Source organism: Scyliorhinus canicula, chromosome 12 (assembly GCF_902713615.1).
Source record: "Scyliorhinus canicula chromosome 12, sScyCan1.1, whole genome shotgun sequence".
Taxonomy (NCBI): Eukaryota; Metazoa; Chordata; class Chondrichthyes; order Carcharhiniformes; family Scyliorhinidae; genus Scyliorhinus; species Scyliorhinus canicula.
Genome location: NC_052157.1, coordinates 124,745,594 through 124,764,863, shown reverse-complemented (window position 1 = coordinate 124,764,863; position 19,270 = coordinate 124,745,594). Strand labels below are relative to the sequence as shown.

General features: G+C 43.2%; 1 protein-coding gene across 1 annotated transcript in view; it reads right to left on the bottom strand.

Moving 5' to 3' along the window:
* Window positions 1–19,270, bottom strand: part of tyw1 (tRNA-yW synthesizing protein 1 homolog (S. cerevisiae)) — a 154,524-nt gene that overhangs the window by 121,123 nt on the left and 14,131 nt on the right. The window contains exons 7-8 of the mRNA XM_038814048.1: window positions 19,109–19,228; window positions 1,663–1,789 (exon numbers count right to left, since the gene is read on the bottom strand). Coding sequence (XP_038669976.1) covers window positions 1,663–1,789; window positions 19,109–19,228 — 247 coding nt within the window. The remainder of the gene's footprint in view (window positions 1–1,662; window positions 1,790–19,108; window positions 19,229–19,270) is intronic.

Genomic DNA, 19,270 nt, shown 5'->3' with positions numbered 1-19,270 from the left:
AGTTGCTTCACAGCGCCAGGGACCAGGTTTGATTCCCAGCTTGGGTCACTCCCCGTGCAAAGTCTGCATGGGCAGCACAAGTGGATAGCACTGTGGCTACACAGCGCCAGGGTCTCAGGTTCGATTCCCTGCTGGGTCACTGACTGCGCAGAGTCTGCACGTTCTCTCCATGTCTGCGTGGGTTTCCTCAGAGTGCTCCGGTTTCCTCCCACAGTCCATAGAAGGGCAGGTGTAGGTGGATTGGCCATGATAAATTGCCCTTAGTGACCAAAATGATTAGGAGGGTTTATTGGGTTACGGGGATAGGGTGGAAGTGAGGGCTTATGTGGGTCGGTGCAGACTCGATGAGCCTAATGGCCTCCTTCTGCACTGTATGTTCTATGTTTTCACCGTGTCTGCGTGGGCTTCCTCCGGGTGCTCCTGTTTCCTCTCACAAGTGCCGAAAGACGTGCTAGTTAGGTGAACTGGACATTCTGAATTCTCCCTCAGTGTACCCAAACAGGCGACATAGTGTGGGGATTTTGACTGTAACTTCATTGCAGTGTTAATGTAAGCGTGCTTGTGACACTAATAAAGATTATTATTTTGTATTATAGGAAAAAAGATTCGGAAAACAGAGATGGAGTGGGGGAAATCGACACAAAAGAATGAGACACACAAAACTGACCATGAAGGAAGCTAACTATTTCTTATAGGTAAAAGAGGGTTAATTAATAGTTGAATTAATAATTGATTTGATATCTCAATCATAAGCCATTCAAAATGGATTCCATCATGATTGTGCAAAATAAATATCTGTTTGAAAAGGCAGACAACTTGCAAAAGAACTAGGCAAATGCAACATTTCTAACAAGGTCAGGTTGACACTAGAACTCCTATGAACGATCCTTTGTCCGAAAGAAATTAGCCATCACCCAATTACATGCCCTGGATAAAACACATACCATTATATGATAAGCACAAATGTCATATGCCAATATATGATAAAGCCCCACTGAAGAATTTCCAGAAGCAACATAAATGTTAATTTTAAGTTTGATGAAATAATGTTGCTTTGTGATTTGACAACCCGCTGATCAAATCAAATGTATTAAAGATTGACTGAAACTAATTGACGCGTTACACGGGCAAGGAATAGAGTGACTTAGGTTGATTACAAACGCCTTAAAAAGTCATGGTTACGGACCATAATGTTTTTCTAGAATCATTCTCAGCTATTGACTATCCTATCTTATCTATTTGCTAGTTTCTCATTCTATCTTAAACTGCGCAGCTTGTATTGTTCTGTGCATAGAAACTGTTACTGTGTTTTGAATTCAATTTATCCGTAATTAATAAGGACAATTATCTCGAAAAAGACTTCCGCAGGCAGGGGCTAAATTGAGAATGTTTTAAATTCTGTGACAAGAACTCCTTTTATAATCGATCAATAAATACACAAATTATTTTGCACCTGAGATGTGTAGTCAAAATTTCTGCATGTTTAGTTGCATGTGCTGCGTCACAGAAATATGCAATAACAGAAGCGCAGATCTCATCAGTGATCTACTTTTTTTGTATAAAACAGTATTTCCTTTTGAACTTTGAACAAACTTTAGACTTTCCTAATGTGGAAAATCCGAAAGGTCAGGTCAGACAGATGTACCCTTTTAACGATCATACCTTGCTTTGTGAGTGCATTCCTAAGTGCTGGAGTGATCATTTCTCTTGGTTCTGCTATTTCTTTTTTTCCGATGGCATACTTTGATGCTTTTCTTCTCACAGCTTTTTTGGCCGCTGCTCTTTCCTCCTACAAGACCATAGGAAACTGAATTAAGAATTAACACAATTTACAGCATGATGGTTCTATCATATAAATATTGTACACTGAGGTCTTTTGCAATTTGGAGACTTGAGAACAAAGAACAAAGAAGAACAAAGAAAATTACAGCACAGGAACAGGCCCTTCGGCCCTCCCAGCCTGCGCCGATCCAGCTCCTCAAAAACCGTGTTAGGGACCTGGAGCTTGAGCTGGATGAACTTCGGATCATTCGGGAGGCAGAGGGGGTCATAGATAGGAGCTTCAGGGAAGTAGTTACACCAAAGACTGGAGATAGATGGGTAACTGTAAGAGGGACTGGGAAGAAGCAGTCAGTGCAGGGACCCCCTGCGGTCGTTCCCCTGAGTAACAAGTATACCGTTTTGGATACTTGTGGGGGGGACGACTTACCAGGGGTAAGCCATGGGGTACGGGCCTCTGGCACGGAGTCTGTCCCTGTTGCTCAGAAGGGAAGGGGGGAAAGGAGTAGAACATTAGTAATTGGGGACTCAATAGTCAGGGGCACAGATAGGAGATTTTGTGGGAGCGAGAGAGACTCACGTATGGTATGTTGCCTCCCAGGTGCAAGGGTACGTGATGTCTCGGATCGTGTTTTCCGGGTCCTTAAGGGGGAGGGGGAGCAGCCCCAAGTCGTAGTCCACATTGGCACTAACGACATAGGTAGGAAAGGGGACAAGGATGTCAGGCAGGCCTTTAGGGAGCTAGGATGGAAGCTCAGAGTGAGAACAAACAGAGTTGTTATCTCTGGGTTGTTGCCCGTGCCACGTGATAGTGAGATGAGGAATAGGGAGAGAGAGCAATTAAACACGTGGCTACAGGGATGGTGCAGGCGGGAGGGATTCAGATTTCTGGATAACTGGGGCTCTTTCTGGGGAAGGTGGGACCTCTATAGACAGGATGGTCTACATCTGAACCTGAGGGGCACCAATATCCTGGGGGGGAGATTTGTTAGTACTCTTTGGGGGGGTTTAAACTAATTCAGCAGGGGCATGGGAACCTGGATTGTAGTTTTGGGGTGCGAGAGATTGAGAGTAGAGAGGTCAGGAGCACAGTTTTGACTTCGCAGGAGGGCGGCAGTGTTCCGGTCTGTGGTTTGAAGTGTGTCTATTTCAATGCCAGGAGTATACGAAATAAGATAGGGGAACTGGCAGCATGGGTTGGTACCTGGGACTTCGATGTTGTGGCCATTTCAGAGACATGGATAGAGCAGGGACAGGAATGGTTGTTGCAGGTTCCGGGGTTTAGGTGCTTTAGTAAGGTCAGAGAAGGGGGCAAAAGAGGGGGAGGTGTGGCGCTGCTAGTCAAGGACAGTATTACGGTGGTAGAAAGGATGCAAGATGGGGACTCTTCTTCCGAGGTAGTATGGGCTGAGGTTAGAAACAGGAAAGGAGAGGTCACCCTGTTGGGAGTTTTCTATAGGCCACCTAATAGTTCTAGAGATGTAGAGGAAAGGATGGCGAAGATGATTCTGGAAAAGAGCGAAAGTAACAGGGTAGTTGTTATGGGAGACTTTAACTTTCCTAATATTGACTGGAAAAGATATAGTTCGAGTACATTGGATGGGTCGTTCTTTGTACAATGTGTGCAGGAGGGTTTTCTGACACAATATGTTGACAGGCCAACAAGAGGTGAGGCCACTTTGGATTTGGTTTTGGGTAATGAACCAGGCCAGGTGTTAGATCTGGAGGTAGGTGAACACTTTGGAGACAGTGACCACAATTCGGTGACCTTTACGTTAGTGATGGAAAGGGATAAGTATACCCCGCAAAGCAAGAGTTATAGCTGGGGGAAGGGCAATTATGATGCCATTAGACATGACTTAGGATGTGTTGGTTGGAGAAGTAGGCTGCAAGGGTTGGGCACACTGGATATGTGGAGCTTGTTCAAGGAACAGCTATTGCATGTTCTTGATAAGTACGTACCAGTCAGGCAGGGAGGAAGGGGTCGAGCGAGGGAACCGTGGTTTACCAAAGAAGTGGAATCTCTTGTTAAGAGGAAGAAGGAGGCCTATGTGAAGATGAGGCGTGAAGTTTCAGTTGGGGCGCTTGATAGTTACAAGGAAGCGAGGAAGGATCTAAAGAGAGAGCTGAGACGAGCAAGGAGGGGACATGAGAAGTCTTTGGCAGGTAGGATCAAGGAAAACCCAAAAGCTTTCTATAGGTATGTCAGGAATAAAAGAATGACTAGGGTAAGAGTAGGGCCAGTCAAGGACAGTGGTGGGAAGTTGTGTGTGGAGGCGGAGGAGATAAGCGAGATACTAAATGAATACTTTTCGTCAGTATTCACTCAAGAAAAAGATAATATTGTGGAGGAGAATGCTGAGACCCAGGCTATTAGAATAGATGGCATTGAGGTGCGTAGGGAAGAAGTGTTGGCAATTCTGGACAAGGTGAAAATAGATAAGTCCCCGGGGCCGGATGGGATTTATCCTAGGATTCTCTGGGAAGCCAGGGAAGAGATTGCTGAGCCTTTGGCTTTGATTTTTAGGTCATCATTGGCTACAGGAATAGTGCCAGAGGACTGGAGGATAGCAAATGTGGTCCCTTTGTTCAAGAAGGGGAGTAGAGATAACCCCGGTAACTATAGGCCGGTGAGCCTAACGTCTGTGGTGGGTAAAGTCTTGGAGAGGATTATAAAAGATACGATTTATAATCATCTAGATAGGAATAATATGATTAGGGATAGTCAGCATGGTTTTATGAAGGGTAGGTCATGCCTCACAAACCTTATCGAGTTCTTTGAGAAGGTGACTGAACAGGTAGACGAGGGTAGAGCAGTTGATGTGGTGTATATGGATTTCAGTAAAGCGTTTGATAAGGTTCCCCACGGTCGGCTATTGCAGAAAATACGGAGGCTGGGGATTGAGGGTGATTTAGAGATGTGGATCAGAAATTGGCTAGTTGAAAGAAGACAGAGAGTGGTAGTTGATGGGAAATGTTCAGAATGGAGTGCAGTTACGAGTGGCGTACCACAAGGATCTGTTCTGGGGCCGTTGCTGTTTGTCATTTTTATAAATGACCTAGAGGAGGGCGCAGAAGGATGGGTGAGTAAATTTGCAGACGACACTAAAGTCGGTGGAGTTGTAGACAGTGCGGAAGGATGTTGCAGGTTACAGAGGGACATAGATAAGCTGCAGAGCTGGGCTGAGAGGTGGCAAATGGAGTTTAATGTGGAGAAGTGTGAGGTGATTCACTTTGGAAAGAATAACAGGAATGCGGAATATTTGGCTAATGGTAAAATTCTTGGTAGTGTGGATGAGCAGAGGGATCTCGGTGTCCATGTACATAGATCCCTGAAAGTTGCCACCCAGGTTGATAGGGTTGTGAAGAAGGCCTATGGTGTGTTGGCCTTTATTGGTAGAGGGATTGAGTTCCGGAGCCATGAGGTCATGATGCAGCTGTACCAAACTCTGGTACGGCCGCATTTGGAGTATTGCGTACAGTTCTGGTCGCCTCATTATAGGAAGGACGTGGAAGCTTTGGAACGGGTGCAGAGGAGATTTACCAGGATGTTGCCTGGTATGGAGGGAAAATCTTATGAGGAAAGGCTGATGGACTTGAGGTTGTTTTCGTTAGAGAGAAGAAGGTTAAGAGGTGACTTAATAGAGGCATACAAAATGATCAGAGGGTTAGATAGGGTGGACAGCGAGAGCCTTCTCCCGCGGATGGAGGTGGCTAGCACGAGGGGACATAGCCTTAAATTGAGGGGTAATAGATATAGGACAGAGGTCAGAGGTGGGTTTTTTACGCAAAGAGTGGTGAGGCCGTGGAATGCCCTACCTGCAACAGTAGTGAACTCGCCAACATTGAGGGCATTTAAAAATTTATTGGACAAGCATATGGATGATAAGGGCATAGTGTAGGTTAGATGGCCTTTAGTTTTTTTTTTCCATGTCGGTGCAACATCGAGGGCCGAAGGGCCTGTACTGCGCTGTATCGTTCTATGTTCTATGTTCTATGATCCAGATCCTTTATCTAAACCTGTCTCCTATTTTCCAAGGTCTACTTCCCTCTGTTCCTGCCCGTTCATATAACTGTCTAGATGCCTCTTAAATGATGCTATCGTGCCCGCCTCTACCACCTCCGCTGGTAAAGCGTTCCAGGCACCCACCACCCTCTGCGTAAAAAACTTTCCACGCACATCTCCCTTAAACTTTCCCCCTCTCACCTTGAAATCGTGACCCCTTGTAACTGACACCCCCACTCTTGGAAAAAGCTTGTTGCTATCCACCCTGTCCAAACCTCTCAATTTTGTATACTTCAATCAGGTCCCTCCTCAACCTCCGTCTTTCCAACGATCCTAATCTACTCAACCTTTCTTCACAGCTAGCACCCTCCATACCAGGCAACATTCTGGTGAACCTCCTCTGCACCCTCTCCAAATCATCCACATCCTTCTGGTAATGTGGCGACCAGAACTGCATGCAGTATTCCAAATGTGGCCTAACCAAAGTCCTATACAATGACCTGCCTACTCTTGTACTCAATACCCTGTCCGATGAAGGCAAGCATGCTGTATGCCTTCTTGACCACTCTATCAACCTGCGTTGCCACCTTCAGGGTACAATGGACCTGAACTCCCAGATCTCTCTGTACATGAATTTTCCCCAGGACCCTTCCATTGACCATATAGTCCGCTTTTTAATTTGATCTTCCAAAATGCATCACCTCGCATTTGCCTGGATTGAACTCCATCTGCCATTTCTCTGCCCAACTCTCCAATCTATCTATATTTTGTTGTATTCTCTGATAGTCCTCCTCGCTATCTGCAACTCCACCAATCTTAGTATCATCTGCAAACTTGCTAATCAGACCACCTATACCTTCCTCCAGGTCATTTATGTAGATCACAAACAACAGTGGTCCGAGCACGGATCCCTGTGAAACACCACTAGTCACCCTTCTCCATTTTGAGACACTCCCTTCCACCACTACTCTCTGTCTCCTGTTGCCCAGCCAGTTCTTTATCCATCTAGCTAGTATACCCTGAACCCCATACGACTTCACTTTTGCCATCAACCTGCCATGGGAAACCTTATCAAACGCCTTACTAAAGTCCATGTATATGACATCTACAGCCCTTCCCTCATCAATTAACTTTGTCACTTCCTCAAAGAATTCTATTAGGTTTGTAAGACATGACCTTCCCTGCACAAAACAATGCTGCCTATCACTGATAAGTCTATTTTCTTCCAGATGTGAATAGATCCTATCCCTCAGTATCTTCTCCAACAGTTTGCCTACCACTGACGTCAAGCTCACAGGTCTGTAATTCCCTGGATTTTCCCTGCTACCCTCTTAAACAAAGGGACAACATTAGCAATTCTCCAGTCCTCCGGGACCTCACCCGTGCTCAAGGGAGAGGAATGCATTTTCTTTTTAAAGAAGTACAATATAGATAAACAGTTTTTATAGTATTGACAAATTGTTCATCAGAGCTCTGCTGGCTTAACCATATGGTTCGCATGGAGCGTTCCTGCATAACAAAACTACAGCCAGCTGAGCATGGGAACCTGCACCATAGGACATACCAAACTTAGATACAAAGACATTTTGAAGTCAATCTCAGAGCTTCTAAGTTGGACCATACCTCATGGGAAAGAACAACTCTGGGGAGATCAGTGGCGATATCTCTGTCAACAAACAATCTCAACATCTCAGTAGGGAAGCGGTTGCGAAGTAGAATTGTCACTGGACATTGATATATTTATGGGTGGCATGGTAGCACAGTGGTTAGCACTGTGGACAGATCTAATTCAGATACCCAGGTAAAATCCCACCACGGCAGATGGTGAAATTTGAATTCAATAAAAAATCTGGAATTAGAAGTCCAATGATGACCATGAAACCATTGTCGATTGCCGTAACAACTCATCTGGTTAACTAGCGTCCTTTCGGGAAGGAAATCGGTGATCCTTACCTGTTCTGGCCTACGTGTGACTCAAAACTCGCAGCAATGTAGTTGACTCTCAAATGCCCTCTGAAATGGAGGCAATAAATGCTGGCCCAGCCAGCGATGCTCACATCGCGTAAAGGAATCTTAAAACGCTTCGTTAAATATGCATTTATGTTGTGAACCTTTCACAAGTTAAATTTCAGTTACAATCTGAAGTAGACTCGGAATAAGTATTCTGAATGATCAGATTGACTCAGCACCTAGTTCAGAATGGTCGTTCAGAATGTTTTATTTCTGCAATTGTTCATTAGTTTCCCACTGGTATTTTTCCTCCGTTTATTTGCATTGCTTTTGATGCACATGTTTCTTACCTTCATTCTGATTTGCGAACTCTGAGCCAATCAATCAACAACATGCGACTGAAACCACAAGACCATAGCAGTGCGACAGAAAATAGGTCTGATACTTTGAGAAGGTTCTCAGTCAATGAAAGACACGTAGTACATTATTAGTGTAAGTCAGAGGGAATGGGAGAAGTGGAGGTGCAATTGAGCTGATGAGCAAATGATTGAGGGGATTAGACTATTTTAGAATAATAACAGGTAAATGTAGAACATTAACTTTTCTTTAAACAACTAGATCTGCCCGATAGCCAATGGCGGATATATAGTCTTACCCATTTTCCTGTTGTTATTTCTCTTTCTCATGTTCAATGTGCTTTGAGATTTTACTGTATTCCTCAGCCATATGCTTTCCTTCTCTTGATAACTCTCACCCCATCACAGCCTAATTGCTCCTCCATCACTCAACCTTTATCCACTGCAAATCCCTTTGTGCCACCTGCATATGCCCCATTCACATGCTCTTATCATATGTCCTACCCTTACGGTTTCCCATCACTTCTCTTAGCACCAGCTCATGCCTGATCACTTCTCTTTCTATCCTTGCCCTGACCCGAATACCCCATTTATGCCACCCATTATCCACCTTGTTGCTCGAGCTTCACACCACTATGCAAAATACTCTCATCCTGGCTCCACTTCTCTCCAACCCTCAAACATTATAAATTTAGAATAGAACACAAGAACTAGGAGGAGGAGTAGGCAATTCAGCCCCTCGGGCGCACTCCGCCTTTCAATATGATCCTGGTTGATCTCTTGGCCTCAACTCCACTTTCTTGCCCATTCTCCATAACCCTCCAATCCATTACTAATTAAAAATCTGTCTAGATCCTCCTTGAAATTATTCAAAGTCCCAGCATCCTCTGCATTCTGGGGTAGTGAATGACACAGAACCTTTGAGAGAAGTAATTTCTCGTCATCTCTGTTTTAAATCTGCTACCCTTTTTTTTCATAAATTTAAGAGGACCCAATTATTTTTTTCCAATTAAGGGGCAATTTAGCGTGGCCAATCCATCTAATCTGCACATCTTTGGGTTGCGGGTGAAACCCACGCAGACACGTAGAATAAGCAAACTCCACACAGACAGTGACTCGGGGCCAGGATTGAACCCGGGTCCTCAGCGGCGTGAGGCAGCAGTGTTAACCACTGCACCACCATGTCCCTCATAGAACCATAGAAAGGTTACAGCACAGGAAGCCATTCAGCCCATCTTGTCTATGCCAGGTCGAGGACCATCAGGTGCACTTTCTAATCCCACCTTTCTTGCACCCGCTCCATAGCCCTGTAGCTTACAGCACTTAAGGTGCAGATCCAGGTACTTTTTTTTTTAAAAAGGGCTGTGCGACTCTGCCTCCACCACTAATTCGGGCAGTGGAATTCCCACTACCCTCTGTGTAAAAAAAGTTCTTCCTCATGTCCCCTCTACACCTTCTTCCACTTATCTTGAAATGCTGTTCCCTGGTTCTAGAATTCTCCACCAATTTCATCCTGTCCACTCTACCTCTTCCCCTCATAATTTTAGACACCTCAATTAAGTCACCCCTCAGCCTTCTTTGTTCCAAAGGAAAATAACCCCAACCTCTCCAATCTGTCCTTGGAGTTACACTATTCTAGGCCTGGCAACATTCTTGTAAACTTCCTCTGCATTCTCTCCAGAGCAATTATATCCTTCCTATAATGTGACCAGAATTTCACACAATACTCCAGTTGTGGCCTCACCAGTGTTTTATACAATTCCAACATTATATCCTTACTTTTATATTTTATACCTCTGCCAATGAATGAGAGCATTCCATATGCTTTCTTTACAATCTTGTCCACTTGAACTGCTGTCTTTAGGGACCTGTGTATTTGTACGCCAATATCTCTTACTTCATCTTCCCCTCTTAGTATATTTATTGTGTACTCCCTATAACTGTTTGACCTCCCTAAATGCATGACCTCACACTTGTGTTAAATTCCACCTGCCACTTTATCGCCCACTTCACCAACCCATTTATATCATTTTGGAGATTATATTATTATATAATAATTATCACATTATCTCTGGATTCAATCCAGTAAACCTCCTCTGAACTCCCTCCTGAAATAAGACCAAAACTGTACACAGTACTCCATGTGTGGTCTCACCAATGCCTTGTACAGTTGCAGCATTACTTCCCTACTTTTATTCTCTATAACATTAGCTATAAAGGCCAAAATTCCATTTACCTTCCTTATTACCTTCTGTACCTGCATACTAGTTTTCAGAGATTCAGGCACGGGGACACCCAGATCCCTCTACACTGAAGTCACTCTCCATTAAGATAATAAGTTGCCTTTCCATTTTTCCAACCAAAATGGATAACTTCACGCTTATCCACATTAAACTCCATCTGCCAAATTTTGGCCCAATCGCCTAACCTATCCATATCCATTTGTAAATTTCTTATTATTTCATTGCAACTTACTATCCCACCTATTTTAGTGTCATCTGCAAATCTGGCTATAGTACCTTCTATCCCTCCAAGTCATTAATATATATTGTAAATAGTTGTGGCCTGAGGACCGAACCCTGTGGCACCCTGCTAGTTACATCTTGCCAACCAAAAAGAGACCCATTCATCCCGACTCTCTGCCTTCTGTTGGTTCGTCAGTCTTCTATCCAAGGTAATAAATTACCTGTAATCCCATGTGATAGCACCCTATGCAACACCTTGTCAAATGCCTTCTGGAAGTCCAGATCCATTACATCTACAAGATGTCCATTGTCCATAGATTCATAGATTCCCGTACCAGCCTCCCCGGACAGGCGCCGGAATGTGGCGACTAGGGGCTTTTCACAGTAACTTCATTGAAGCCTACTCGTGACAATAAGCGATTTTCATTTTCATTTTCATAGAATAGAATCATAGAATTCCTGCAGTGCAGAAGGCCATTCAGCCCATTAAATCTGCACCGACCCTTTGAAAGAGCACTCTACGATGCCCACTCCCTCACCCCAGCTCCTTAATCCCACCTAACCTGCACATCCCTGGACCCTCGGAAGCAATTTATTTTAGCATGGTCAATTCACCTAACCTGCACATCTGTGGAATGTGGAAGGAAACCAAAGCACCCAAAGGAAACCCAAGCAGACACGGGGAGAAAGTGCAAACTCCACGCAGACACTTGCCCAATTCCACACTTGGAATTGAACCTAGCGCTATGAGGCAGCAGTGCTAGCCACTGTGCCAGCTTGCCGCCCTTGGGCACTTGAGCATAAGTGACATAAAGCATTGTAAATGCTAGTTAGTCAGCTTAATGCCAGAGGCCCAAGGCCTCAGATGGCAAGGAAAGAGGCGAGAGTTCCTTCTGAAACTGCCACAAAGATCAAAACCTTATCAGGTTAGTAAGTGGTCAATGGCAATGTACCTGTTGTGTAAGGGTAACAGATGAGGTCTGCTAATGTAGGTGTAGCTGATATACCACTGACACTAGTCATTAAACGTGAAAGAGAGAGGTTGGAGTCATGCTGAGGGCCAATGTACCTAGTCTAAGCTGTTTAGCATCTTACCAATAGACAAGTGTTAACCAGATATCAGAGAGTGTCTACAGTCTGTCTGAGAACCATGTCCTACGCCTGGAGTCTGAGATAGAACACATCTCACAGCATGTGATGTGGCAGTGATGGAAACATCGATGTAAAACAACACATTGATGTTAAGGAAGGAACCACAGAAAGAAGAAACATTTGAAAGCAGCTTAAGCACTGGAGAGGAGTAACGATGACTACACATGGAGAGTGCACCAGAGAGATGAGGAAGAATCCCTTGCAGTATGGAGTGATCTGCTGGATACTGAGATAAGACCAAAAGACCATAAGAGAAAGGAGCAGAATTAGGCCACTCGGCCCATTGAGTCTGCTCCACCATTCAATTGTGGCTGATATTTTTCTTATCCCCGTTCTCCTGCCTTCTCCCCATAACCCCCGATCCCCTTGTTGATCAAAAACCTATCTATCTTGGTCTTAAAGACACTCAGTAATTTGGCCTCCACAGCCTTCTGTTGCAAAGAGTTCCACAGATTCACCACCCTCTGGCTGAAGAAATTCCTCATCTCTGTTTTAAAGGATCATCCCTAGTCTGAGATTGTGTCCTCTGCTTCTTGTTTTTCCGAGAAGTGGAAACATCCTCTCCATGTCCACTCTATCCAGGCCACGCAGTGTCCCGTAAGTTTCAATAAGATCCCACCCTAATCCTTCTAAACTCCAATGAGTACAGACCCAAAGTCCTCAACTGTTCCTCATACGACAAGCTCTTCATTCCAGAGATCATTCTTGTGAACCTCCTCTGGACCCTTTCCAAGGTCAGCACATCCTTCCTTAGATACAGGGCTCCAAATGGGGTCTGACCAGAGCCTTATATAGCCTCAGACATACATCCCTGGTCTTGTATTCTAGCCCTCTCGACATGAATGCTAACATTGCATTTGCCTTCTTAACTGCCGACTGAACCTACACGTTAACCCTAAGAGAATCGTGAACAAGGACTCCCAAGTCCCTTTGTGCTTCTGATTTCCTGAGTATCTTCCCATTTAGAAAATAGTCTATGCCTCCATTTCTCCTTCTAAAGTACATAACTTCACACTTTTCCACATTATATTACATCTGCCACTTCTTTGCCCACTCTCCTAGCTTGTCCAAGTCCTTCTGCAGCCCACCTGCTTCCTCAGTACTAGCTGCCCCTCTACAGATCTTTGTATCATCTGCAAACTTAGCAACAGTGCCTTCAGTTCCTTCCTCCAGATCATGAATGTATATTGTGAAACGTTGTGGTCCCAGCACCAACCCGAGGTACACCACTAGTCACCGGCTGCCATCCTGAAAAAGAAAACCTTTATCCCTACTCGCTGCCTTCTGCCAGTCAGCCAATCCTCTATCCATGCCAGGATCTTACCTTGAACACCATGGGCACTTACTTACTTAACAGTCTCCTATGTGACACCTTGTTAAAGGCCTTCTGGAAATTTAAATAGATCACGTCCACTGGTTCTCTTTGTCTAACTTCCTTGTTACTTCCTCAAAGAACTCTAACAGATTTGTCAGACATGACCTCCCTTTGACAAAGCCTTGTTGACTCAGTCCTATTTTATCATGCACCTCCAAGTACTCTGCGATCTCTTTTTTAATAATGGACTCTAAAATCTTACCAATGACCAAAGTCAGGCTAACCGGCCTATAATTTCCCATCTTCTGCTTCCCTCCCTTCTTAAAACAGGGGTGTTACATTAGCCACTTCCCAGTCCTCTGGGACCCTTCCTGCCTGCAGTGATTCCTGAAAGATCATCACCAATGCCTTCACAATCTCCTGAGCTCTCTCTTTTAGAACCCTGGGGTGTAGTCCATCCAGTCCAGGTGATTTATTCACCTTCATATCCTAAAGAATAATACATCTTTCCTGTTGATGGACACACCATATGAAGTCTCTGATGCCATTTTCAAAGAATCAGCTATGCTTTCAGTGGCTGAGCATGCACCATCCATTTGACTGCCCCAAGGACCACAGAGAAGTGGGATGTATGGAAACTCAATTTTCTGTGGTACCGAGCAGTGTCAGGTCTTCATGAAAAGGAACCAAAACTTGAACTTTGTGATTTCATTGTTAAAACCTTGACACCAACCAAGGAATCCCTATTATTTATTGATCAAGTGGCCCACTGTGTGAGGCAGGCCAAGCTTAGAGCATTTAATCAGGCTATAAATCGTGGCGACTCGGTGGCTTCAGGTGACTCTGTAGATTGGGTAGCCAACGAATCCACTTCTCTGAAAGCCTGCCAAATGGGCAATCCTCATACCTGCGTCAAGTAGACCAAATTAGGCAAATTACATGAAAGAAAACCCAGCAGGTGCCAAGACCGCCAAGCAGGGGGCTTGGGATCCTTCCAGTGGGGAAAACTGGGCATTTCAAGCATTTCTGCAAATCCAATAATTTTATTCGAAGACGAAACCATAAAGCACTGTCCATCATGCAACAATCTTCTATGTTCTTCTGCAGAAGCAACGGAAATTCAGTCTTCAGAAGCTGAGAAAATTTATACAATCAACAGCAATGACCTCCCTTTCACAGAGACACTATCCATTACTCCTAGGGCAGAAACTGAAATAATGAATCCCTCAGTTAATCATGAAATAAGGTCAGAAGTGGTGGATACAGAAAGTACTGCACCAGACGGTGACCATTCCCATGAAGACATGAAGTGGCTCTTCCCAGAGAGTGATGAGGAAGAATCCCTTGCAGTACAGATTGAACCACTGGATGTTGAGATCCTAAAGAATAATTCATCTTTCCTGTTAATGTTCATACCATATGAAGTCTCTAATGTCATTTTCAAAGAATCAGCTATACTTTCAATGGCTGAGCAACATTGAAATCTTAATCCACTGAATCTGCTATCTGCTGATGTATTGCCCAGCTCATGTCCTGTTATCCACAAAGGATATTCCACAGGTGAGGTTATCTTGTCTCCATATTCTCAGCAAATGTTCCCATTGCCCATGGTGGAGCAACCACATCCAGGCAGAAGTATGGCTCCCTGCCGACAAAAAGTAGACAGCTCTCCAGAAATATCATTGGGAAATCATCTCTTCTTTTCTGACAGTCTTGCGGGAAGTCGGTCATTGTCCCTTTCATCGTCTAAGTTCAATGCAATCTCAGATATTCAAATGTCTTTTCAGTCTTTGATACAGCAATGGAAGATACAGCTGTGACAGTCTTTTTGAAATTTAACATCATTACTTTTCTGAAGCTTCTTCCCAGCGTCTTTCTAGGGAGCAATAAGTTCCTCAGAGTGTCCCAAGTTCTTCTCTTCTAGTCACAGGAGGTCTAACAGTTTATTCTCTCCAGTCTTCTCCTTTGGATCAGTCTTTCATTGAATATTTGTTCATTTGTTGTCCTCGCTGCTAAGTCACTCTGCAACCTACACTCGGCTTCCCAGCTCTGCTGACAACAGTGATGTTAAGTGCTTCCCTATTCTGCAGATGGAGATGTCCTATCAGATGCAGAAGAAAACCCTCATGTGCAAGTTATCTTCTTTGAGGGATGAGTGTGCGAGAGTGAATCTCCCAGGTCTGTAATCTGGGAAGAGTCGGAATTGGAGCTTGATATAATCTGTGGTTGTAAATAGGAAGTTACAGACATGCAATGTAAATAGTGGAAAATTAAGAACTCTGCGACTGGTTACCTAGAAGACCATGGAACACATAATGACTCAATGCCCGACTCATAAATACGACGGAGGTATTACAGCGATACACACCTCCACTCCTGACATAATATCCTGGCTTGACCAACTTGATGTCAAATTATAGCTGTTGTTCTATATGCAGCCATATTAAAGAAGAAAGTAAATAGTTAAAAACATAGTTTCATGTTATTGTTAAAAGGTAGTTAATGTTATTTTTAAAGGTAGCTAGCATACTTGGGAGGAGGTGTAGTGCAAGGGTTAACAGCTGAGATATGCTAATATATGACGTAGGTGATGATGTATCACTGACCCTTGTCAGCCATGCATTCAACTCTTGAGAGAGATGTTGGATTCATGCCAAGTGCAATGTGCCTACTTTGTAACCTGCTTATGGCAGTTCCAATTGTTAAGCAGGTACCAGAGTATGTCTGCAGTCTGTCTGAGAACCAAGTCCTGTGCCTAGAATCTGAGATAGAAGAACACATCACATAACAGTACCCTGTACATGTTTTGGAAATGTGTGGCCAATTTAACAGTGTTAAATTTTCTGCATTCCCACTGTGCACAGTGACATAAATGGACCGACTTATGCGTGGCCTGCAGGAGGACTTTCAGGTTGCTGCCCAGTTGTGCATCTCAGAGGGAACAGTGATCCAAGGTAGGGCACCCAAAGCCCAAAACAAGAAGAAAACAAGTTTGGGATGGGGCGGAGTGGAATCGGATGTTGCCAACTGAAAGGGAGAATTCCAGGACCTATAAAGGAAGCTGAGGTGAGCTACAGATTGGATAAACACAAAATAAAATAAAAGGATAATAAAACTTTTATTTCTTCCTAAATTTCTACTTTATAACTTCAATGGCCAAAAGTAGATTTGGGAAAGGAACAGCAGCGCCATCTTGTGTCAAGAGAAAACAAGCTGGGAGCCAGGAGTTTGCAGGAACAACAGCACCATTTAGTGCCCAAGAGAGTATTGACTTGATATTACATCAGAAAAAACTAAATCTCAATCTGCAATCTATTTATTAAAACTGCATGGAGAACTTTACCAGCAGCATTCGATGCACTGGGAATTTATTTATAGCTTTCGGGATTTATAAATGTAGAAACATCCTCCAGTGGAAGGAATAGGCAGAAAATTTTAATTAAAATATCCAGGCATGACAGGTTCATGATTCTGGCTGGATATCAATGTATTTATTAGAGCAGTACCTTTGTTCAAAGCAATCTTACAAAGTTCATCAGTCATCAAGCAACCAATAATCTACCACTAAGACTTAAAATTTAACATCCAAGAAAGACAACACAAGGTAAATAGAGTGACATGGTCTTCTACCTCAGTGACACGAATATCTGATTCTCTTACTAGCTCTCTGTTAGCACTGTGAATCAGGTGGTGGGATTTGATTCATTTTTCCCCCCAGACAGGGTCTCAATGTAATCCTGTTTTTTTTGTTTCAAACACCATAGAAAACCTTTACAGATATATTAAACAAAGTTTTCTCTCGCTCAAACTAAAAATTCACCATTCACTGATTTAATTCAATTGCCAGTTTTAAAAGTAGCAATTTTGGGATGAGGAACTTCAAGACTGGCATTTACATTTTGTCTGATTTTTGGAAAGACCAGAGGAACAGATAATTTTCCTGAAGCTCAAATGTTTAATTGCATTGACCAAACATCTTTCAGGCCAACACCAGGGGGTGTTAAAAGACACATGTAAAAAATACAGAGGGGTATGATTCTTAGAAAAAAAAATAAGGGGACCTATAAACAAAGTAATACATGTCGAGAAAGAAACTAGTCACCAGACAACATTAATAGAAAAAAAAATCTAACAGGAAAGTTTATTAAATGACAAATTGGACTAAAACATTAAATAATATGAGGAAGACAGAGAAATAACTTTCCCATTAAGAATAGATTCTTCAGTTTTCACAAAGGATGACTACCGATACATTCCAGACATAGCAAAGGAGGCCAAGTGATCCATAACATATGGATGTGGATAAAAATTGCCATGCAGAATCCGAAAAGATTAAATATCCACAATACTCTTGCAGCAGATAATACACATTCTAAAATCCTCATGTAATTTAAGGACATTTCTCCAGGGTACCATAAACCCTGCAGAAATATCTGAGGGTTACGAGATGGCAAATGTAGTTCCAACTTTAAAGCAGGAGAATGTTTTGAATCTAGCAATCACAGGCCAGTAAATTTAACATCCCCAGAGCATAAGTGCTTTACTGTCTTCTACAGTACTCTAAAACTGAATAGTTGAAGAGTACAGCTATCAAGAATAGATCACAGCTGACAGACCTATTGAAATTCCTTGTGAGAATAACCAAGGTATTGGATAAGAATAGCAGAGTCAATCTCGTTTATCTGTGTTTTCTGACAAGGGCAGTTAAGATCTATAGAATGGCTGATAAATTGCTTCCACAAATTCAAACTAAAGGGCGGTAAGTGCTCTGTCTCATCACAAGGTAACCAGTGTTATTACACAGGAATCTGTTCTGGGACCGTTGCTGTTACAATGGCCAAGGCCTTGCAATGGAAATAACAGCACTCAAGGATGACCGCTCCCAAAATCAGAGAGCAATTTCCAAAAACCATAAATGGGCAATTAAATGTGGAATTAAAGAATTTGCTTTCCGTGTTGCCCTGCTGTTCCAGAAGCTTCACTTGATTCAGCATTCAAACACACTTAAAGTTACAGTATTTACATGATAGAAATCCACTAAACATGCTAGAAAAAGTTAGGACTTGTTCATTCCAACGTAAGTGAATTAATAACTGCTTGATAACCCTTAACTAATCACAGAGAAAATTTTAGAACAGAAGGAGGAAGTCTCCATGTTAAGACTGCATAACCAGGTTCTGTGAGCAACTCACAAGAGCCTGTGACGTGACTCGAGAACACCCAAAAATATCGCAAACTGACAAAACAGGCAATCAGACATGCCAGAGCCTGAATTTTTCAGCCAGGAGATTACATGCTAGTGTTCCAACCAATATTGGATGAACCCCAAAGATCCCGCTTTAGTAGCCTGCACAGAGTAGCAAAGAAGCTTGGGGAGGTTAACTATCTTCAGTGGCACATAGATGTGTGGGTTCTACCACAGGTTCGTCCCAAACATCAGTACTATCGCTGCCCTGCTGACAGACCTACTACAGAAAAAAGCAAAAATTGTATGGACCGAAGCTGAAGCCATTTTAAGAAATAAGCCAATGCTAGCAGTTCAGACTTCAACCAGGTATTTAAAGTAGATATCGAGGCTGATGGCCTCAAGATCCTCCTCCAGGAGGATGAATCAGGAATAGAGACACCAATCAGGTACTTTGTCAAAAAAATGAGCAAACATCAGAAATGGTGTTCCACAGTAGAAGAAGCAACCCTAGATTTACTACTGGTTATCAAAAACTTTTAGAATTATGTCCAAAATGGATAGAGAGACACCACAGTCTATGCCAACCAGAGTCCTTTGACCTTTGTGGAGAATTCAATTGGAATGTTTCTTCAACTGTGTCGCTCAAGATCATCCACATTGCAGGTAAATCGAATAGGATTGTGGATGCTCTGACTTGAACTTAGAGACTCAGTTATAATTGATCAGTATGTCAAACCACAGATGGAGAAAATAACGTAAAATTAAGGCAATCTCCACTTTGTCCTGAAAGCAGTCTTCCTGAAACTTAAGTTTATATTTGCGCAAGAGCTCTGATTGACTGAGGCCAGCCTTGGTTAATTGTATCAGTACCGAACAGAATGATAAATGGGCCCATACCTTTGCTTGTTTCATATTGTTCATAACATTGCCCAGGTCCTCTAGGTCAATGACAGAAGCAGCTTCATTTTCATCTTCCGCTCCAGATTCTTCTTCACTCGTCGTCTCAAACAGTTCTTCCTGGAGAGAAGGAAAAAAATCAAAACGTGAGAATCAACCAAA